At 42.0% G+C, this 23,427-nt stretch overlaps 1 protein-coding gene and 1 non-coding gene across 3 annotated transcripts in view; one reads left to right on the top strand and one right to left on the bottom strand.

Annotated features, from left to right (window-relative positions):
- The window catches only part of Rad54l (RAD54 like), a 26,060-nt gene continuing 2,633 nt past the window's right edge, over positions 1-23,427 (top strand). Inside the window, exons 1-16 of one of the 2 annotated variants that reach the window (XM_013144229.3) lie at positions 1-584; positions 695-781; positions 1,883-2,002; positions 9,983-10,043; positions 10,918-11,053; positions 11,492-11,561; positions 11,671-11,959; positions 12,186-12,310; positions 15,461-15,611; positions 19,368-19,494; positions 19,892-19,966; positions 20,101-20,231; positions 20,932-21,042; positions 21,209-21,332; positions 21,681-21,759; positions 22,041-22,220. In XM_013144229.3, the coding sequence (XP_012999683.1) occupies positions 582-584; positions 695-781; positions 1,883-2,002; positions 9,983-10,043; positions 10,918-11,053; positions 11,492-11,561; positions 11,671-11,959; positions 12,186-12,310; positions 15,461-15,611; positions 19,368-19,494; positions 19,892-19,966; positions 20,101-20,231; positions 20,932-21,042; positions 21,209-21,332; positions 21,681-21,759; positions 22,041-22,220 (1,869 nt within the window). In that variant the 5' untranslated portion in view covers positions 1-581. The remainder of the gene's footprint in view (positions 585-694; positions 782-1,882; positions 2,003-9,982; positions 10,044-10,917; positions 11,054-11,491; positions 11,562-11,670; positions 11,960-12,185; positions 12,311-15,460; positions 15,612-19,367; positions 19,495-19,891; positions 19,967-20,100; positions 20,232-20,931; positions 21,043-21,208; positions 21,333-21,680; positions 21,760-22,040; positions 22,221-23,427) is intronic. The other variant, XM_063236398.1, reaches the window with a different exon arrangement.
- Positions 2,328-2,436, bottom strand: LOC111754740 (U6 spliceosomal RNA). Its single transcript, XR_002789408.1, has one exon. It is a non-coding gene; the product is annotated as a U6 spliceosomal RNA (small nuclear RNA).

Raw genomic sequence — 23,427 nt, forward strand, 5'->3', positions numbered from 1 at the left:
GATTAACTCGGCCTGGCGCCTGTTAACGCGCGCTTCGGGAAGAGGAAGGTTGAGGGACTTCTGCGTGTACCTCTGTCAGTCTCGGCCGCTCTCTTAGCACCTCCAGTGTTTTACTACTCCTTCCTGGATCCGAATATCTTCCTCAGTCCAGACTGGCATCCTCTCCCCCGCCCTGGGAAATCCACCTCCGGTTTCAGAAGACTCTCCCCCGTTAACCTCATTTCTCTTCCCTACTACGATTTCCCACCCCTCTACCTGTACCTGTCCCCCCTCTTCACCTTCCTGAGATCATTATTCCTACTTAACCCTGTCCCCCCAGTCCTACACTTAATTGTCTCTGCCGTAACTTTTCCTCTTTGACTTCGTCTCTTGCCTTGGCTCACTGGCGACCGACATTTTCAGTTTGGACCCATTCCCATCCCCTGGCTAGATTCTCCATCGATAGTTCCTCTTTAATTATCCCATCTTCTCCATGATGTAGCAGTGCTCTCAATACACACCCTGGTCCGGCATCCTCTGTGGCTGAGTGCTTTCAATCTTTAACCCATGGGTACTTAACATATTCTGCTTCTGAGTCCAGGATGGTAAGTGTGTGCTTAGGGGAATCTGGGAAGAACGCTTCACCTGGGTCTAATGGGCCCAGGCCGCAGGATTCCTTCAGGTGTTTAATTTTTTTTTTTTTCTCCCTTTACAGAGAAGGAGCTTAGCTCCCAGCCAGTTGGCCAAGAGAAAATCAGAGGGTAGGTCCTCTGATGATGAAGATTGGCAGCCTGAGACAATGGTGAGTGTCCAGGGGGAGAGGAAACCAAGGAATGCAGGGCTGTTTGGACAGAAAGGAAGCCTAGACTTTGGATTCTATAGTCACTTGCTTTCTGGAGTTTTTATTTATTTATTTATTTGGTACTGGGGATCAAGCTCACGACCTTGCACTTGCCAGGCAGGCGCTTATGCCACTGAGCTAAATCTCCAGTGCTTTCTGGGATTTTATAGTCACCTCTAGAAGTCTTTTCATATGTTCAGTTAAGCAGATTTGTGTTTTGTTTTGTTGAGGCAGGATAATGCTATGTAGCTCAGGTTGGCTTGTGCTCAGTACATAGCCAAGACCGTCCTGGAACTCTCAGCAGTTCTCCTGCCTCGGCCTCTTGAGAGCTGGGATTACAGGTGTTCAGTAAACTTTTAATGAATGCTAACTAATGTGCCAGGCATTGAACACGATTAATAAACTGTCCTCTGAGTAGCTTCACCAGAAGGTGATATGCTATAGCCTCAATTTTCCCAGTGGGAGAGGTATGCTAAAGCCAAAAAGCAGGTTAGATTGGGTCCGTTGACTCTTGTGGGGGATCTAGAGGCTCCACCACAGCAGCTGACAGCTTCCTGTTTTACTCTTTGTCACTCAAGTGTCATAAAAAAGTAGGGTATTTTGAGCCTACTTTTAAGATTCTGAGCTTACTTGGGTCTAAATCTGAGGGTGATACCCTTTCAATTCTTGCTCATTCTCAAGTATGGCTTTTTATTTTCTTGAAGTCCTCCCAAAATAGTTCAAGCTGGTTTTGAACTCACTATGTAGCCCAGGCTGGCCACATACTTGTGATCCTTCTGCCTCCCGAATGCTGGGGTTACTGGTGTGCGTCAGCATGTCTTGCTCAGCACCTCTTTTGGGGACAGAGTTATGCTATGTTGCTTAATTTTAGGTTGGTTTTAAACTAACTGGCCCAAGTAATTCTTTGGCCTCAGCCTCTTAAGTACCTGGGGCTATAGATGTGTGTGACCACACCCAGGTTTTTTTTTCCACATCCAGCTTTAAGAAGCACTTTAAATGCTTGTCACCATTAGGTGTGATCTCTGTCTTCCAGACCTCAGTTTTCTAATTTCTCTCTCTTAGACTCCTAAGAAACGGAAATCCAGCAGTGAGACTCCGATCCAAGAGTGTTTCCTATCTCCTTTTCGGAAACCTTTGACTCAGCTAACCAATCGACCACCCTGTTTGGATAGCAGTCAACATGTAAGTCAGCATTTCAACTTGCCCATGTATGTCTGTGCCAGGTCCTTTTGGCTTAGTAGACTATTGTTTCTGTTCTTACCCAGCAGACAGTATATCTTCACAGAATGCCAGCCTGTCCACAGCTGGCCTCAGTTGGCTCAGATTTCCAAGATAAAGGAGCAGGCGTCTCATGGCAACTGTCTTTGACTCTGCTTACTGCTTTTGTTTTTGTTTTCTGAGACAGTCTCAGTATGTAGTTTAGGATGGCCTTGAACTCATATAGTCCAGGCTGGCCTCAGACTCATGGTGATCTTCCTGCCTCAGGCTCCTCCCAAGTGCTGGGATTATAGGCATGCACTATCACAGCCTGAATTTGTGTGTCTTCCTTGTGCAGGGACCACACTAATCTTCTCTGTATCATTTGAGTTTTAGAATATATGCTGCCAGAGTGGCACTGTTTATGGCTTTTATATTATTTCCCTCGTTCTAAAGCTTTTTCCACCAAGTTTTCTGAGGAATTTTTTGAAAGAAAAATGGGAATATGTTGATGGTATTACTGAGGCTTGTAAAATACTTGATGTCTAAAGGAACATGTGTAAATTATAAAACTGAATTAAGGGGCCAGGGATTTAGCTCAACGGCATAAGTGCCTGCCTGGTAAGTGTGAGGTCATGAGTTTGATCCCCAGTACCACCAAAAAAAACAAAACAAAAAACCCCCACAAAACTGAATTAATACTTGTGAATCCCATCAGGACTAGAACACTGCCAAATCCATAATCTCGGGGCTGGGGATTTAGCTCAGCGGCATAAGTGCCTGCCTTGTGAGCAGGCAGTCATGAGTTCGATCCCTGGTACTGATAAAAATGAAAATGACAAAAAAAAAAATTTTTCATTGCACAAGTCCATAATCTCTTTCCCCACCCCAGAGGAAGCACTATGCTGAACTGTGTTCACCCTGTGTTTAGTGATAGTTTTACTGACTATTTCTATATATAAAACTCAGGGTAATATATTTAATTTTTAAAAATGATGTTAAAACTGTAGCCTTCCAGATGGTTTTTGTTCAGGATTCAGTGAGGCTGTCTTATGTGACTTTGTGCAGTTGTGAGCGAAAAACATGGGCCTTAAAAGGGCCAGGAAGGATCTGATTCCAGGGGACATGGATTGGGAGGGCATAAGGGTTAGCCAGGCAAAGAGAGTAAGAAATACTCTAGGTACAGGGAACAGCAGGCATGAAAGTCGGGCAGCAGGAGAGTGAGGCAGGTCCTGAAAAGAGTTTTGCATGGCTGGATCAGTGGGGAATGTGGAGAGCTGGTGGATGATGATGGGATGAGAGCTGAAGAGGTGTGCAGAGACTGGGAGGGGAATGTGTTTTGTTTTGTTTTTGTGGTAGTGAGGATTGAACTAAGGGCCTTTGCACTGAGCTACTTTCCAGCCTTTTCTAATTTGTTTTCTATCCTTTCTAGATTTTGTGACAGGGTCTTGCTAAGTGGGGTGCAAACTTGTGATCTTCCGTCTTGAGTCTCTCTGAGTATGGGATTACAAGTGTGCACCACCACACTTGGCTTTATTTTTTTTGAGACATGGTCTTGCTAAGTTGTCTGTTCTAGTTTCAGACTTGCAGGACTCCTGCCTCAGCTGCCAGAACAGCTGAGGTTACAGCTTTATTCTACCATACTTGGTGTTTTGAGGTATTTTAAGTGTGAGTGGCAGGTGTAATATTATAGAAGATCCATTGGGGCTGGGGTAGGTAGGGAATCAGTGAGAAGGTTATTATAGGTAGCTAGACAGGAGATCATGGACTGGACTTGAGTGTGTGAGTGTGGGAATGGGAAGCAGTAAGTAATTTTGAGAGATACTTAAGAGTTACTAGACTGGATTGATTGCATGTGAGGAGAGAAAATTTAAGGTGAACTTGAAATTTCACAAATGGACAAGGAGAATGAATGATGGCACCATCTACTAAGATAGGAGCAAAGAGGAGCAACATTTTGGTAGGAGGGAGATAAGTGGGTACCTTAGTCACATGGCCCATGATACTTTAGGGGCCCACAGAATGTTTTAATTCCTGTTTGTTTTGTGTTATCTTTTGAGAAGGGCTCTCACTGTGAAGCTCAGGCTGGCTTTGAACTCACAGTGATCCTGTCAGCTTCCCAAGTGCTGTGTTTACAGGTGTGTGGCACTACACTGGCTTTCATTCATTTTTAAAAGTGGTTTAATGTATTTGAATAGCAAATTTACAGGGTCACAAAAGAAGACAGCCAACATTAAAAACATGTTTTAGGGGGACAACTAAGAAAAGTATAGTGAATGGATGGCACCTACTGTACGATGAAAATGCTATAAACACCATTTGGTTGTTGTCAATAAAAATTTACTTATTTTTAAAAACACAATTGGTTAGCCGGCTGTTGTGGCACATACCTATAACCTCAGTGTCTGGGAAGCTGAGGCAGGAGAATTACAAGTTCAAGCCTAGCCTAAGCAAGTTGCTTAGTGAGACTGTTTCAGAATTTAAAAAGTTCTAGTAGTGTAGCTCGGTGTGAAGGCCATGTAAAGGCAAAAAGAAAAAACAAAATACATTGATGCTGAGCGTGGTGGCACATGCCTGTAGTTCCAGTAACTGGAGGCTGAGGTGGGAGGATAACTTAAACCTACAAATTCAAGGCCAGCCTGGGCAATGTGGCAAGACTGTATCTCAAAAAGAACAAAAAACAAATGATGTCATTGTCCAGAATAATGTAACAGGCTTATTTATAATTACTATAAAGTTTATAACAGTTGTTATAATAAAGGTTATATTTGTTACAAAGCTGAACTGTTGAAACATTTTTGTTTGGCTTTAATGCTTTTAATATGTGCATTTGTATTAAAAATTCACACACAAATGAAAAATAGAAAAATCACCAGTATATTTTCCATTCGCAATGATACCTACCTCTTGACACCATTTGTGTGTGTAGAGGGGGAGGAATCCTACCATTTAGAACTACCAATAATCACACTTGCCAGGCAGTTGCTGTGCCACTGAGTTAAATCCCTGGCTCTTTTACTTATTTTTTGTGAATGAAATGTTTCCTGTGATAGTGGATTCAGCCATGTTCACCACCCTATGTGGGATGCTACTGGATGTCCTGGCATAATCTTTACACATTTGGCAATAGTGGAACATCGGTTGGTGTTTTTAAAAAGGCCAACAAGGTAAGCCTTGCTTGTCTCCCGCAAGCACCAACAGCTGTGCTTTGAAAGTGCAGGTCTGTTTTAAGTCCTGAACAATTTCTCACACCAGATGAGATGCTGAAGGGAGAGCATGCCACAATGCCAGGTCTGACATGGTGAAGTTTCTTCATCTCTCCAGTAGAGGGTGCACTCTTCCAACTGACTTGCTTCCCGATTGCTGTCTTGGGTTGATCTGCAGGCAGGCAGTCTCTATACTAGCTGTGGTTCAGACTCCCTTACTTACTCCTTCAGCAGCAGTGACCTTTAATTCCTTTTAAAATTAAAGAAAAAATCTATGGCAGTGACTCCATTCGGGACTGTGTTTGTCTTTATACTCATGCAGTCATCAAAAAAAAAAAAAAAAAAAAAAAAAGATTATACACACACACAGGAAGCTCAGGAGGCAAAAATGCCTGGGACCTACAAGAGTCAGTGTAGCCTTGGGGATGAGAACTTTAGCCTTAGGCTTGACAGGTTTGAAAGGCCTGTAGATAGTTAAGATTGGACGCGGTTTTTGGTGTGGAGCTAGGAATGAGGTATAGACTAGAAGTAGATCTAGAGGTTATTAGCATAGAATAAAGTACTTCAGGGTTGGGGGAAGGTGCACTTGGAGGAACTGAACTGACGGCTAAATCCTGAGCCCCAAGGAGCACTGATTTTTAAGGGGCTCAGGCAGAGGAAGTAGTTATTAGGAGATTAAACATGAGGTTCCAGGGAGGTAGAAGAGGTAGAAGAAGATGTCTAAACATCAGGGGCAGAACATGGTGGAGAAGGAATGGATGGCCTTGTCAGGTAAGATAAGGTTATAAACAAGTCTATTGGAATTTGGGTCATGTGGGTCTTTGGTGACCTTGAGCAGAGATGGGGGTATAAGGACAAGGCCCACAACTCTTCCCACAGGTTTGCCTGTGGAAGAGAGGAGATAAGGGATCAAAAGAATTCTTGTTTTGTTTCAATGCTGGGAATTGAAGCCAGGGTTTTGTGACTATTGAGCTATACCCCCAGCCCTTGAGCAACAGCTAGCAGAGAGGGAGAGCTTGAGATATAGGGGTGATAGAGGGAATCTCTGTGGAAGCAGGAGCTCTGGCCTTGGTGGGGAGGAGGGACGTGCTCTCCTATCAGAAGGGAAGGATGGTATGTGTTACTAGTGGGTAAATGAGCAAGCCTAAGCGCAAGCAAGCTGCTTTCCTCTGCCTCACTCTCGTGTTGCAGACTAGACCCCCAGGGGTTGCCTACCTGTCTGTCTCCCAGGCTGTGTGCTCAGGTTTTTTTGGCCAGGGATTTCCACATTCTCCTTGCCAATTATATGAGCTGTAATCCTCCCTGTAGGACCTGTGGCTGCTCGGTTCTACTGAAAGTCTGTTTTTTGCATAAAGTTTTGACTATTTGGAGCCTCAAATCTAGCTCCCTATCTGGATAACTTTGAAAGTACTATAGTATTTCAGTTCTAGAATTGATACCAAAGGGAAAAAAAAAGAATTGATACCAAAGTCCTGAACATGGTAACACATACCTGTAACCCCAGTGCTGAGGTAGAAGGATTGTGACTATGAGGTCAGCACGAGCTACCTAGTGCACCTGTCCCCAAAAAAATTATTTTTAGCTGGGGATTAGCTCGGTGTCATAAGTGCCTGCTTAGCAAGCATGAGGTTGTGAGTTCGATCCCCAGTCAACAACAACAACAAAAAAGATTATTTAAAAGAAATAAAATTTTTAAATGCTAAATTACAAAAGAAATCAGAGTCCTCTCCTTTTTCTTCTCCGCTTTCTGGCTTAAAGATAGCTTTTTGTTAGCACCTTACATAGTGATTATCATTGCAGATCATTTAAAAAATAATCATGCTGTTTAAAAACAGTCAGAAAAGCCAGGGATGATGATGCATGCCTATAACCTTAGCACTTGGAAGGCTGAAGCAGAAAGATTACCAGGAGTTCAAGGTCAGCCAGGCCTGTATAGTAAGTTCAGGGTCAGCCTGAACTACAGTGAGACCCTGTCTTAAAAAAAAAAAGAAAAAAGAAAAAAAAAAGTCAAAAGAAATGTATAAGTAAACAGGATTTGGACCTCTTCCAGTTTTCCCCTTCTTATTGTTATTGTTATTTTTTTCATTTTGAGAAGGTTACACTATGCAGTTCAGGCTGGGCTTAACTCACTTTGTAGCCCTGGTCTCCAACTTTCAGCAATCCTTCCTTAGCCTCCTGAGTGCTGCAATTACAGGTGTGCAACACTATGCCCAGCTTCCCCTGTCTTATTATTTACTGTAATAACAATGATTTCACTTTTTTTTTTTTTTTTAAACAATGTTCTACTATATAGTCTAGGTTGACTCCAAACTCCTGGTGATCTCCTGCATCTGCTTCTGGTGTGCTGGAATCATGGGTGTGCACCACCACATCTGGCTCCCCACTTTTTTATATTATAATATATCACAAGATATTTATTATATTTTTCCTGTTTAAAGTACATTGAAGCCAGGTGTTTTAGTTACATTCTTTGTTGCTGGGACATAACACTCAGCAACCACAGTTAAAGGAAAGGTTTATTGTGGCTCATAAAAGGTAGAGGTTTCATAGTTAGCAGGCTCTAGGCAGAGGGGACTTGCTTATGGCATGGCTGCCAGAGGAAGAGATCATGAAGGAAGGAGGAAGGGGGAGAGAAACCTTTACAGGCCACACCCCTTGTGACCCGCCTTCTCTGACCAATCAGTGAGGACACTTCCTAAGTTGAAATTTATTTTTGTTTATTTTTAGTACTGGGAATTGAACTCATAACCATGTATTTGCCAGGCAGGCACTTGTGCCACTGGGCCCTTCAATACTAGAGTCTTTGATGGGCTGTTTAGTTCTCAAGGAGCTGATACGAGAATTAGATGCAGTAGGGATAACTGATGTGGTCAAAAAAAGAATTGTGGAGTGGAGTTGTAGTGTGATAGAATATAGGACCTTAGCATTTGCAAAGCTGAAGGTTTAATCCCCCAGCAAAACAAACAGACATGACAGTTAAAAAAAATGCAAATAGCAGCATAATTTGTAATCACCAGATCTTGGAAACAACCCAAGTGTCCATCAACTGAGGAATGGATAAAAAAGTTGTGGTGTTTCTATACAATGGAGTATTACTCAGCTATAAAGAAGGATCACATTGAGATATTTATCAATAAATGGGTGCAGTATTTATCAAAAATGGGTGCAGCTTGAGACCATACTCATAAGTGAAATAAATCAATCTCGCATGTGTGAATACTGAATAGTTTCCCTAATGTAAGTAATGATTCAAATATATAAAAATATGTGGTAATCATGATTCCCCATTATGTGGCCTTGAAGCCTTATAAAGTTTTCACTTATTAATTGGAAAGGCTTTATTCTGGGCTTCTTGATATGGAAATATTTGAAGCTATAGTATATGAAGTTTTGTTCAAATATTTCAAGGAAAAAGACAGAAACTATGGTAACTACTATTAAGTCGGGTTATTTGGTGGTGAAGCACTAGGTTGCTGAAACAGTCATGCTTTGACCTGTATTGTTATATTGTTATGTCCTCTTTTATCTCAATCTCTCCCTTATTCATTAAAAAAAATTAGTTATTTTTTATGTTTTTTTAATTAAGGGGAAAAATTTAAAAAATTAGCAGGATATAAAATAGTAACTTTTTTGATTTCCTATTAACTTGTTTTGAAGTCCTGTAATACTCCCACTATCTTGTTTTGACTGATTAGACTCTGTTCCATTCTGTATGATAGTATCAAGTTTGAGGGTATAGGCAACTACTTTGAAGGCAATAAGATTCACTAAGATGCCCATTCTGGTTTGACTATTGTCTCCTTTGGAAGTCCTGTAATGTTTACAATGCTTAAGTTTTATTGGTCTTGTTCTCTACTGTTTTGTTCAACTTTATAATACCTAATGAGATAGACAATTCTTTTAAGGAAACAAGGGACATTATGGTAACCATTGTTGATAACCTTGTACTCTGTTTTTACATCATGTGCTATGTCTATCCTTGGTTTTGACTGACAGCTTTGTTTTGCCACATTTGACTTTATTCCCCCCCCCCAAAGTAATAAGAACTAAGCTAAGGAGTAATAAAACCCAAAATGTGTAAATTTTGTTGTAAAAAAGAGAAGGAAAAAAAGTGCTCTAAAAGATACAACAGCAGTTGTGTTTAGGGGTGTTAAATAGCTGACCATATTGATGTTTTGGGTTGGATCATTGAACACAGCTGTTTGCAGTCTCACTGTTTGAATGTCTACTTTGTATGCTTTGATACTGTGACTTGAGCAACTATCTCTAAGATGATAATATGTAATCTATTAACTGGTGATTTCTTACTGTTTTTTTTTTTTTTTGTAGTTCTGTATTATTTGTACCCTTACACGGCTTAGTTTTGTTTTGTTTTTTTCTCTTTTTCCTTTTAAATAAAATTTTTAAAAAATGCAAGAAGAATCATGAGCTGTGTTTCGGAACAGCCTCTGGAATATACTGTTAGTACAGGGTGGGTAAGTATAGGGTGTCCTTACTGATGTAGTCTCCAACGAGCAAATGAATTCTGAGCCTCATAGTTGACTGAGGCCAGGTTCTTCTGTTATTCCTGTGTATTGTGGAACCTTACGTGAAAACCTAAAGGTGAAACTGGTACAAAAACCCAGTTTGGGTTTTCACTGTTGTTGTTTTACAGCGTGGAGTTTAACATAACCACAAACAAGCATCCTCACAGAATAACAAAATCATCCTATAACATCTCCCATCGGTTCTGAGTCTCTTGTTTTTCCTTTCATTTTAGGAGGCGTTTATTCGAAGCATTTTGTCAAAGCCTTTTAAAGTTCCCATTCCAAATTATCAAGGTAAAATGCAGACTTTCAGTTTTTTTTTTTAAATCAGTGTGTGTAAAGGATCGAATGTACTTGAATGGAGTGTACCTGCTTTTGAAAATATAATTTTGAGCCAGGCGTGGTGGCTTATGCCTGTAATCTCAGCACTCGGCAGGCTGAGGCAGGAGGATCTTTGAGTTCAAGACCAACGTGGGCTACAAAGTGAGCTCAAGGCCAGTCTGAACTGCATAGAGAGACCCTGTCTCAAAAAAGAAAAGAAAATACAACTTTAGCTGGGAATCAAGGATGCCGATTAGGTGATTACTGTTTTTCAGGTGACTCATGTGAGGCCCATGTGAAAGTCACATTAGCCTTTACTAGGGCTACTGAGACTGCTGTCCTTTATCCTGATAAAGTGGCCAGTGCTTTTGGGCTGGCTGACAAACCTAGCTTCCTTCAGTCCAAGCGTATTTATTAGCATTTCCTTTATGAAGTTAGCTGTGTGGGAAGTGTTATTTCTACAATTTTTCTCTGTCTGAGATTGGGTGCTGCAGTTCTCTAAAACTGGCAGTAGAGAAGGAAGAGGCCAGCTTTCAAGAGCTCTCGGGCTTGAAAGTCCTCTTTGGGGTTTCAGACTTTCCCAGAGTGACTTGAATTGAAATGAACAAGGCTTAGCCTTTTAGAAGTTTCCAGTTATATGAGAAAAATAAAATGAAAAGAGCTTTGGTCTTTCCCTGAAGGGATGATGGTTAGGTAGAGCTTCCCAAACTGGGTTTGGAGGTGTTGTTGGAGAGAGTAGTTCATATGAGACCCTGGGAAAGGTGATGTTGAAGAAGAGCATTTGAGCTGGGCCGGCTTGAGCCTCTTAACATAGAGATTTGGTAACAGACTGATTGTTGGTTTCCAGGTCCTCTGGGCTCTCGGGCATTGGGCCTGAAAAGGGCTGGGGTCCGCCGAGCTCTCCATGACCCCTTGGAAGAAGGTGCCTTGGTTCTGTATGAGCCTCCCCCATTGAGTGCTCATGACCAGTTGAAGCTTGACAAGTATGTGTACTGGTATTCCTCCAGTGATTTCAGTCTTCTGAAAATGTACATACCCAGAAACGTGGATAGTATTTTGGTATGATTTCTTTTTGGGATTGGAATAAATTATCAGAGAGAAGTCCTGATGACTGCATTATCCAGAGGGTAGGTGGTTGGGAAAGGAGAGAGCCAAGGGAAGCCTGTATGGTCCTGTCCAGTTAGTGTGGGGTCCCTCTCTCGCTCTAGCCATGCTTTCCTGGGAGGAAGAGTGATCGAGGCAAAGACATGGGGAATCCATCTTGCTTCCTAAGTTTTTACCTTCAGGAGTAGGCAACTTGGTCTGGTTTGGTTAGTAGGCCAAGAAGTGCTATCTGTGGCTTCTGCATCTACAGATACAACATCCTGAGCATCACCCTTGCCTATGTCTGAACCACCATGTTTTTTGTTGTGTTTTCTCAGGGAAAAGTTCCCTGTCCATGTGGTTGTTGATCCTGTTCTCAGTAAGGTTTTGCGGCCTCATCAGAGAGAGGTAAATGGGGGTGAGGGAAATGAGGTGGGTTGGGGTTGAACTTGGAGATTACTATGTTTAGGGCCAAAGCCCTGTAGGTACCAATGTGGACTGAACTCTTATTTTCTAGGGTGTGAAGTTCCTGTGGGAATGTGTCACCAGTCGGCGCATCCCTGGTAGCCACGGCTGCATTATGGCTGATGAGATGGGCTTGGGAAAGACACTGCAGTGTATCACGTTGATGTGGACACTTTTGCGCCAGAGTCCAGAGTGCAAGCCAGAAATTGACAAAGCAGTGGTGGTGTCACCCTCCAGCCTGGTGAAGAACTGGTACAATGAGGTTGGGAAGTGGCTTGGAGGAAGGATCCAACCTCTGGCTATCGATGGAGGATCTAAGGATGAGATAGACCAGAAGCTGGGTATGGAGCCTAAATAGAGACAGTTATACTCTTTCACTCTACCTGCTGCTTGCTTCTTATTTGTATATTCATTTGTGGCCAAGGTTGAGGCCTGACACAGGAATAGAAGAGAATTCCCATTGAAAATAGTCAAAAGTTACTTTCAGGCTATAGAAAAGAGCTATTATTTTAGTATTTTTCTTTACAATGTTCTGATCGGCTCTCTTGACTGCTTTTCCTGTTGTAGAAGGATTCATGAACCAGCGTGGAGCCAGAGTTCCTTCTCCCATCCTTATCATTTCCTATGAGACCTTCCGTCTTCATGTTGGAGTCCTTCAGAAAGGAAGTGTTGGACTGGTCATATGTGATGAGGTACTGGTTAAATGTTAGTGCTAGTTTTTATTCTAGGCTGGGAACTTTCATGAATGGAAGTGTAGAGATAGCAAGCCCTTTTAGTAGTTGATCCTTCTTTTCTGGCTAAGGGAAATACGGCAGCAGTCACTGCCTGGCCTTTTGTATTTGCAAATAGTGGTAGAAGGGCTAGTACCGTGAGGGCTTTTACTATAGAGAACTCTAGGACTCCAGTGGACTTGGCTACCTGATGCTACTGCTCCTTGTTTATACCTCATGGAGTGCATTAGCATAATTTGGCGCACATTTGGGGCTTTAGCAGAGAGCTGATTGAAATACTTGGCCTGATGAGCCATGTTGAAAGACTGTTGATCAGCCCAGGGATCTGAGGGAATCTAGTGAGAGGACAGAGGAAGAAAGCTTACTTTTGAGTACCATACTTGGTAGTTGTGACCCATTCCTTAGTTGGGGTTTTGTTCCTGTGAAAAGTCAGTCATTGTCCACAAATTCTTGATTACCTGATAGATTGTCCCTCCTGGTAGGAATAAAAGATTTAGTGGGTTGAGATGAGATATATGGACTGCTCTGTGCTTAGGACTTTGCATCTGTTTTATCAGCATGATGGGGGGTACTGTGCCAGAAGCTTAATCCAGGCCACAGTATTATAAGAGAGAACAGGCTATAGCTATTAATCCCATAAGGACTGCGGAACATCTAGATATTTTCTCTTTTCGTTTTTTTTTATTTTACTTTATTCTGTTTGTTTGTTTGTTTTTGAGACAAAGTCTCACTATGTAGTACAGGCTAGGTTTGAATTCACCATGTAGCATAGGCTGGCCCAAACTCACAGTTCCCCTTCTGCCTCAGCCTATCAAGTATTGGAGAAATTATTTCCTCTTTAGTGTTCTTTTTGTCCCCTCTCCCACTTTGTGTGTGGGTTTGGTTTTGGTTTTGGTTTTTTGAGACAGGGTCTCACTGTGTAGTTTAGGCTGGCCTTGAACTCCCTATGTAGCATACTTGCCTAAGTCTCCCAAGTGCTAGGGTTGCAGGTGTGTTCCACTATACCCTGCTTGTTCTATTTTATGGTACTTAGACATAAGCAAATAATTTATCTTTTGGATTAAACCCAGGTTTTGTTATGTTCTTTTCTTTTTGAGATGAGATTGCACTATGCAGTTCAGGCTGGCCATGAACTCACTTTGTAGCCCCAGCTGCCTCAAACTTGCAGCGATCCTTTTGCCTCAGTCTCCCAAGTGCTAAACTCTTAGCTTTTGTACTGAGCTATATCTGGCCCTTTAAAAAAATTTTTTTTTTTAAATTTTGATGCTGGGCATAGTGGCATAGGCAGGTAATCCCATTAATTGGGAGGCTTAGGCAAGAGGATCATCAGAGTTGAAGGCCAGCTTAGGCTACATAGTGAGTTCCAGGCCAGTGAACTAAACAGTGAGACCCTGCCTCAAAAACCATAAATAAGCAAATAAAATTTTTAAATTTTGAAAGCTGGGCATGGTGGAACACTCCTGTAATCCCAGCCCTTGAGAGACTTAGGCAGGAGGACTGTATTGAGTTCAAGACCAGCCTGAAATACAGCCTGTCTCGAACAAACAAACAAAATAACAGGGATATAGCTCAGCGACAAAAGTGCCTGCCTGGTGAATGCAAGGTCATGAGTTTGATTCCTGACACCCCCCACACACAAATTATTTTTTGTTTTGAGACAGTTTCTTGCTGAACTGAACAGGGCTGGGCTTGAACTTGCAATCCTGCCTTAGGCTCTTGAGTGCTAAGGTCACAAACTTGCACTGTCATGTCCAGCTGGGAAATTTCTTCACAAGTTTCACTCATTTCCTTCTTCAGGTCAGAAGTCTCAGTTCTCATTTTAGGGCTAGTACTAAGAGCCTCCAGTAAATTTTAAAAATTAAAGTTGTATGTTTATATAACTCATTTTTTATTCAGCTAACATTCACTGAACAGTATTTTGTTCTTGACTTCTCTCTTAGGTGTTGAAATTATAAAGCCAACCTGACACGGTTTCTGCTTTAAAAAGTTGATGCCTGTGATAGATTGTGGAGAGTGTCACAGAGCTTAGCTAGGACCTACCAGAATGCCTTTTTGTTTGTGTTTTGCTGTACTAGGGATTGAACTAGGCCTTGGCACTGCCCTACATCCCCACCTCCTTAAAGCTTTTGCTTTTTGAGGTAGGGTCTCACTAAGTTACCCAGGCTGGGCTTGAACTTAAAATCTTCCTTCCTGCCTCAGCTTTTCATAGTGGAGAATTTTTAAATGCTGGGCTAATGGTTCCAAAGAACTGGGGCTTGCTTGCCTATCCCTGCAGATGGGAGTGTTGCTGGAGGCCCTGTGGTCAGTTGTATTGTGAAAGACTGACTGCAGAGAGCAAGGCTCACTTGTTTGTTCATTGTTTGGCTGGTGACTGAGTATATGAATTGTCTAATGTGGAAAGGAAATGAAGGTGGATCTAGAGAAGGCCCAGGCTAGACCTTGACTCTGTGGTTCTTAGAAAAAGAGGGAAGATGGTAGGGAACCTTTACTTTTTTTTTTTTTTTGTGCCAAGGATCAAACTCAGGACCTTGTGCTTTCCAGACAGGCATTATACTGCTGAGCTAAATTCCAGCCCCCTTTACTATTTTCTTAATGATGGCTTAATAGGGAGACGTTATGCAGATGTGTATTTGGTAGGGAAGAAAAGGGAGTGGGAAAGAGATGTGAAGGGAAGCTGTTTAGATGTGTTACCTGTCTAGATTCTGCAGGAAGCAAGAACATTGTATCTGATGGCCTGACCAAAGCCCTGAGGCTAATACAGAAGGGATTCTGTTTACAAAGTTCTTGACTGGTGGGAAGGGATGACTCCTGGTAGACAAGGGGTTGTGATGTGGACATGAAATCTCTGAGGTTCTGGAGCTTCAGGACTCTGGAAGGTGGAAGCGGATGTAGAGAACTCTTGCTTCATGGATGTAGCAGTGGTCTGCAAACTGATTGTCTATCTTATTGTCCCTAAGTAAAAGGACGAATGAACTCTTATGCTACCCCCTGCCTAGTTCTGAAGACCTCAGGACAAGTATCATTTGTGACTCTTTTCTTCTTGTCTTCACTAGATTGCTGTCATTTAAGGTTGTCACATTATACCCTGAGTAAGAATTAATTCTCTTGCAGGGACATAGGCTCAAGAACTCTGAGAATCAAACTTATCAGGCCCTGGACAGTTTGAACACCAGCCGGCGCGTGCTCATATCTGGGACCCCCATCCAGAACGATCTGCTTGAATATTTTAGCTTGGTTCACTTTGTTAATTCAGGCATCCTGGGTAAGAGTCAGTTTTTTCTGCCACACTGGTGATACTTCAGTCTTCTTTTTTTGTACTGGGGATTGAACTCATGACCTTGCACTTGCTAGGCAAGTGCTGTGCCACTGAGCTATATATATCCCCAGCTTTTCTGCCACATTGGAAAGGAGTTTTGCCTGGCCTTGTCATAGGAGTGGCTTTAGCTAAGGAGAGAGCTCTGGTTAGGTGTAGGCCACTTGAACACTGTTGTAGGAAGTCTTTTCTTAGGGAGTACAAAGCCATTGGCAGGCAGGCCTTACCTCTGCAGAGTTAATCAGCAGGATACACTTTGGCTGTTTTCCTCTGCAGTAGGCCCCTCACATCTGAGTTCTCTCAGAAGAGCTTTGTCCTTGAAACAGACTGTCTTAAACAGCTTTTTCCTTCTCTTCCTTCTCCTCTTTTTTTTTTTTTTTTTAAACATTTAAAAAATATTAATATTTTATTTTTATTTTTTTCAGTGCTGGGGATTAAATCCAGGATCTTTGCACTAAACTATAACCTTTAAAATTTTTAAAAATTTTATCTGGGCATGGTAGTACATACCCCAGTACTCAGGCAACTGAGGCAGGGGATTGCCCAGAATTTGAGACTTAGCCTGGGCTACATCGTGAATTCAAGGTGATACCCTGTCTCCCCAAGTTGTTTTTATAAGTTTTGATAGAGGGCCTTGCTGAGTTTCCCAGGGTACACTCAAACTTGTGATCCTCTTGCCTCAGCCTCCTGAGTGCTGAGATTAAAGGTGTGTGCCCTATATCTTTTTCAAATGTATCAGTCAATGGTGTTAAGTACATTTGCATTGATGAGCAACCATTACCATTATCTATCTTCAGAATTTTTCAGTTTGCAAAACAAAACTTTTAAAACAACTTCTCATTCCTCCCTCCTACCCCTATTGACCACCACCATTTGGGCACTTACTGTACACAGATTTGTAGAAGGGTTTGTTGCTGCTTCCCTAGTTTGCCAATTCTTAGGAGTATCTCTTTTGGTAGAGAACCTCTAAGCAGCAAAGGTATCAGTGTGAACATATTTATATAATTAACACCCGGCCAATTACTGCCATGCCAGCTTTTCTGACCACAGTTCTTGTCACTGTCCCTTTCCTTTCACCTTTGAAACTTTCCCTGTTCTCCTCCTTGTCACCCTTTTGAGATAGGCTGTTGCTAAATTTTTCAGGCTGAGTTTAAATGGGATCTTTTTGTCTCTACCTCCTAAATTCTGGGACTATAGGCCTACCACACTTGGTTTTGACTTTGTCTTTGCCCATTTTAAAATATTTTTATCCATGTATCAATTGAGGGGTATTTTGGTGGTTTCTACCTTTTGGTTATTGTGAATAGCACTGCTGTAAATATTCATGTAGGCACTTTTGTTGGACATGTTTTCAGTTCTTTTGAGTAGAACTGCTGCATCATATAAAAAGTCTGTTTAACTGAAGATGTTCATTGTTGGGTTGAGGAAGTTCATTTCTATCTAGTTTACTGAGGGCTTTTCATGTGAAAGTGTTCAAAGCAACTTTATTTTTTTACGTTTCACATTAGTCTGTATTTTTCTTAGATTTTTACATATGGTATCAGGTAGAGATAAAGATTTACCTTTTTCCCTAAGAATATCTGGTTAATACAGCACTATTTATTAAAAAGACTGTTCTTTATGTACTACTTTGCAGTGCTACTTTCTTCGTATCTCCAGTGTCCATCTTTTGTGTTGCTCTCTTGTCTCCTTGTTTCAATATGTCTCTGCTTTCATTACTGTAGCTTTTTTTTTTTTTGGTGATTCTATGGGTGGATCCCAGGGCACATCCCAGGCAAGTACATTACTACATGAGCTACAGCCCCAGCCCAATAATTTTGTCGGTGTTGGTGTTTTTGAGACAGGGTCTCACTATGTAATTCAGGCTTGCTTTGAGCTTACTTTGTAGCTAAGACTGGTCTCCAATTTGCAACGATCCTCCTGAGTACTGGGATTACAGGTGTGCGCCACCATGCCCAGCTTCCAAAGTTTTGATAAACAGTAATAGTTTTCTTTCTGTTTTTTTGGTACTGGGAATCAAACTCAGGACCTTGAACTTGCCAGGCAGGAGGTACTGTGCTGCTGAGATGTATCCCTGGCCCAGTAGTTCGTTCGTTCGTTCTTTCTTTTTTGTATTTTTGAGACAAGGTCTCGCTATGCAGTTCAGGCTTGCCTTGGGCTCACTTTGTAGCCCAGGCTGGTCTCGAACTTGCAAAAATCCTTCTGCCTCAACCTCCCAAATGTTGGTATTACAGGCGTGAGCCACCACGCCTGGCCTAGTAGTTTTCTTGTTCCTTAACATGCTGGATATTCTTAGCCCTTTGCATTCCTAGGTAGATTTTAGAATTATTGGCTGTGTTCCCCAGCAAAATAAAAACCCTCATTGCATTCCTATGCCTTTCATTCCCCCCACTCCAGTGCTAGGGACAGAATGAAGGGTCTTGTGGATGCTCAGAAAATACTCTGCCACTGAGCCACATCCCCAGCCTTAATTAGATTTTGACTAGTGTATACTGAATCCATAGATTGATTTTGGAATATCTAGCTTGTTTTTTTTTTTTTTTTTTTTTGGAGGCAGGGACTCTAGTGCAGACTGTCCTTGAACTCACTAGGTAGCCCAGGCTGGCCTTGAACTCATGACTATCCTCCTTCCTCAGTCTCTTGAGTGCTGGGATATAGGTGTATACCAGGATGCCCAGGTTAGATCTAGCTTTTTTTTGGATCTAGCATTTTTATAATACATACAGAATCTTCCAGTCAGTTAATATGACACATCCTTTTATTTGTTTAGGTCATCTTTAATTTTCTGAGTCATCTTTCATGGCTTTCTGTAGAGAAATATAGAGAAATATATCTTTTGAGATTTTTTTTCTAGGTATATAACGTTCTTAATGCAATTATGTGCTATTAAAATTTTTATAATTATTTGTTGCCAATAAATAGAATTATTTTATATATTGACTGGGTAAGGGCTGCTAGTCTTTGTACTGAGAGACTTGGCTAAATTAATTTTTCTAATAATTTCTGTAGATTCTTACGGATGTTTCTGCATAGTCATGCAATTTTCCAATGGCAGTTTACATCTTCCGTTCTAATTTTTTTTTTTTTTGTTTGTTTTTTGAGGCAAGGTCTCTCTATGCAGTTTAGGCTGTGAGCTGCGATGTCTAACTAAAATGTGTTTTTTTTTTTTGTACTGGGGATTGAACTTATGTTCTCATGCTTGCCAGGCAGGTGCTTATGTGACTGAGCTAAACCCCTGGCCCACATTCTAATTCTTAACTCTTCTTTTTTTATTTTATATATTGGTTAGAGCCCTTTTATAGTGCTGAATGGAAACAGTGACAAGGCAAGTGTGGTGGTACATGCCTGTAATCCCAGCACTCGGGAGGCTAATTATATACTTGCTAGAAGTTTGAGGCCAGCCTGGACTATAGAGTATAGAGTAAGACCCTCTTTGGAAAACCAAAAAAAGAAAAAAGGAAAAACTTTCCTATATAGTCACCTATATAGTAATTAATTATATACTTGGTCTTTAATCTTTCATTTTATTGTGTAGTCTTTTAAGTCGTTATTTCAGATTTGTTAAATAGAAATAGGCTATATTTTGTTCAGCTTTGTTGTTCTTGACAGGAAGGTTAGTTCCAGGTATGGTAGTCCATGATTACTAGAAGTGGGAAAATAATTTCTTTTCATCTGCTTTAATTTTCCCTTTTCTCCTGTGTTCAGGGACTGCCCAGGAGTTCAAGAAGCATTTTGAGTTACCAATTTTGAAGAGTCGAGATGCAAATGCCAGTGAGGCAGATAGGCAGCTAGGAGAAGAGCGGCTGCAGGAGCTCATCAGCATTGTGAACAGGTAACGGCTCCAGGATATCTAAGGTCAGCGAGTTGGGGATCTTGGTCTATTTAGAAGGCTGGGATTCTAAGGAAGGAATAGTCTTTTCCTTGACTATAGCTTTGAATGAATGAAGTCATGCAGACCAAGTCCCTATGTTTATTCTGGCCTAGACCTTTTGGTCTGGTTTTGATCTGCTTACTGACCTGCCGAGGAAGCTCTTCTCTGAGGCAGCAGAGCTTCCTGAGTGAAATGTCCCCTGGAGTACTGTTAGTGCTTCACAAGCTTTCTGGCAGTGCAGTTGGTCTCAGACCTTAAAGCACCATGCTTTCTGTCCCAGCCTCCATGTTTCTGTGACAGGTAGCAAATAGCATGTTAGTTTTGCCAACCCTTGCCTTTTTATCCTATTTTTCTCTAGGTGTCTGATACGGAGGACATCTGATATCCTTTCTAAATATCTGCCTGTGAAGATTGAGCAAGTGGTTTGTTGCAGGTACTGAGCTCAGTGGAAGGGTATGCAATAAGTAGGTAAAAACTTAGTCCGTGAAGCGTGATTGGATCTCAGTGTATCTTCATAGGCCAGAAATGTGTCTAGCTTTTTCTACTAATCTGGCTTCCTTTTTTTAGGCTTACATCCCTTCAGACTGAGTTATACAAGAAATTTCTGAGACAAGCCAAGCCAGCAGAAGAACTGCGTGAAGGCAAGATGAGTGTGTCTTCCCTTTCTTCCATCACGTCACTAAAGAAGCTTTGTAATCGTGAGTTGAGTCCATGCCTTGGTGTACTCTGTAAGGGGCTCTCAAAGGTGGTCCAGTAACCTTCACTGAAATTTGTCCAGAGACCCTCCTGTATTCTAATCCTCCTTAGGATATGAGTCATGCATTGTGGTGTTTTTTTTTTTTTTGTACTGGGGATTGAACTTGCAACCTCGCACTTATGAGGGCAGATGCTTATGCCGCTGAGCTAAATCCCTGGCCCTAGTCCTGCATTGTGGTTCTGTAAAGTAGGCCCTTGTGCTCAAGATTGAACTCAGGGCCTCACTTTTGCTAGGCAAGTGCTCTACTACTGAGCTACATCCCCAGCTCTAAACTACATGCTTTGCTTTGGAAAATTTAACTTATCATCTTCCCAGCCCATGCTTGATTTTCAAGATGTACAGGTCCATGTATGAATGCTTGCACACGCATGTACTTGATAAAATGTTAGGCAAGAGGAGAAATAAACCTGCCACTGCTGTAGCTCCCTTGTTGGGAGAACATACTAGTATGTGAGATTGTCCATCCACGGTTCCAGATGGCACTGACTGACTGCACCCTCTGGGAACTTGGAAGGGTAGAATCTGTCTAGTGCTGAGGAAAGCCTTTTGGCTCGGGCAACTGGAGGGTTTTCTAGGGAACATTGAAATGGAAACTTCAGAAAGCAAAGTAGCTGACATTTTGGTATGGTTTGGTTTCTCAGATCCAGGTCTAATCTATGACAAGTGTGTAGAAGAGGAGGATGGCTTTGAGGGGGCCTTGGACATCTTTCCCCCTGGTTATAGTTCTAAGGCTCTAGAACCACAGCTCTCAGGTGAGCTCTTCACGCCAGCATATGGGCTCCTCTAGGAGAAAAGTGGAAGACAGGAAGAAGTTATTTTTATACTATAGCTGTCTTGCCTCAAGGAAAGCTATCAAGAGTAAGAATCATAGGCCACTGAAACAGCCAGTTGGGGACTGACAGTTGCTGCTCTTCTCAGGTAAGATGTTGGTCCTTGATTACATTCTGGCGGTGACTCGAAGTCGCAGCAGTGACAAAGTAGTGCTGGTGTCCAATTACACCCAGACACTGGATCTCTTTGAGAAGCTCTGCCGAGCCCGAAGGTAGGGAGGAGCCTGATTAGGCCAGCAGAAAGATGTGCCTCTTCCAGTGCCCCTCTACGAGGATTAGATATTCTGACATATAGATGGGGGCTGAGATGTGAGTGAGTACATGAAGAATTTACCCGAAGAGGTCTCTTTCCTTCACAGTAGTCCTAGCTCCATCTCGTGGCAGGCTATCCATTGGTCCCTTAGGTACACCCTCTCCCTCAGGATAGAATCCTAGTCATTAGCTCCCTGTGGGAGGGGTTTAGATTCTGTAGGAGCAGTCTGAAGCTTGATTAGTCCCATCAGTACAGCGTCAGGGCCTCTTGCTTGCTTCTTGGTACTGATCTTTGGACTCCTCTTCAGGTACTTGTATGTCCGCCTGGATGGCACGATGTCCATTAAGAAGCGAGCCAAGATTGTGGAACGCTTCAATAGCCCCTCGGTAAATGTGCAGTCTCTGTCCACACACCAGCAGTACAGTAACATGACTAAGGGTCGGTAGAGAAGTTGTAAGAGGGCTGTGCTTTGGGTTTTTGTTTTTATTTGGGGCAGATATGGTGGTTGGTTTGGAAATTGACTTCTTAGGTTGGAAAACTGGCTATTAGGGAAACTGGTAATCCTTACCACTGGTCTAGATATGAGAAGAGAAGCATAAGAGAGCTGTGCTGAGTAATCTCAGTTTTGGCTATTAGAAGTTCTTTTTCCCAATTCTTTTCTTTCCAGAGCCCTGAGTTTGTCTTCATGCTGAGCAGCAAGGCTGGGGGCTGTGGTCTCAATCTTATTGGGGCCAACCGGCTGGTCATGTTTGACCCTGACTGGAACCCAGCAAACGATGAACAAGCCATGGCCCGGGTTTGGCGCGATGGTCAAAAGAAGACCTGCTATATCTATCGCCTGCTGTCTGTGAGGATGGGGATAGTCACTGGAGTTGGAGTGGGGCTGTAGTTGTTTTTTTGTTGTTGTTTTGTTTTTGTCTTTGTGGTGCTAGGGATCAAACCCAAGGCCTTGTGCATGCTAGGCACATACCATTCAGAGCTATGTTCCCAGTCTTTTTTTTAAGACCATCTGGAACTGCTGGCTCCTCTGCTTCTTATCAGTAACAATGTTGTGGGTCTAGGCTTGAGCCCTTTATTCTTCTGTTCTCTCTCCTGTTTCCATACTACTCATCCAGTGCTTTTCACAGTGCTGTCTAGATGTTTGTTTGGTACATTCTTTTCACAGGGAACCTGTTTTTTTTACCCAATTTCTTTAGCATCACTGGCTTTACAATTTCTTAACTCATGTTCCAAAGGGCTAAGGAGCAGAAACAGCATTTTCTACCATCACCATAGTTCCACATATCTCATAGTTCCTCTTTCTGTAGCTCATGTTGTCTGACTTGACTACTTTTCTTCCTTGCTGTAGTCATCTAACTTCTGCTATGTTCCTAATTCATGATGATTTTTGGACATTGGCTATTTCTTTCCCAAATCCAGCAGTCATTTTGGCTGACCTTTGGGACCATGCAGTTTTCCAGAACTCTGGCCTTCATGTTTCATGACCTCAAGTCTCTATAAGTCCACACTACAGAACTTAGTACCCAAAAGTTTAACTGTTATCCTACTCTTACATGCCATCCTTCAGCTTTCTGATACCTGCTACATTTACTTTAACCTGGTGCCGCCAGAATCTCTCCCATCCCTCTTTGCTCCACTCTGACTTGGTTTCCTTTTTTATCCAGTATGAGCCTTACTTTTTTAGCCACTCTGTTCCCAGTACCTTTCTACTTGAATTATTTCAGCTGTTCTCAGCTTCCATACCAACTAAAACTTGTCTTTATAGGGTAGACTCTTCAAATTTATACTCTCCCTTTATAGATTAGTCCATACCTTATTCCTTCAGCAATACTGCAAGCCTTCACCTTGTCCCTCAGGTTTCTTACCTAAGCATGGCTTGTTCTGTTTAAGAGACTTTATCTTCTCCACAGAGAAAACATAGGCTACTCTCTCATGTCCCTTCCTCTCTTCTGTAAGTATCTATAGCTGATCTTCCTTCCCATCTCTAAGGATGCCCTGTTTTCCTTTTACATCTGTTCTAAAGCCCTAACATAAGCATATACTACCATACCTCA

The sequence above is a fragment of the Cavia porcellus genome, unplaced genomic scaffold, assembly GCF_034190915.1.
Source record: "Cavia porcellus strain 051 isolate PalLab524CR breed Dunkin Hartley unplaced genomic scaffold, mCavPor4.1 scaffold_25, whole genome shotgun sequence".
In the NCBI taxonomy this organism is placed as follows: Eukaryota; Metazoa; Chordata; class Mammalia; order Rodentia; family Caviidae; genus Cavia; species Cavia porcellus.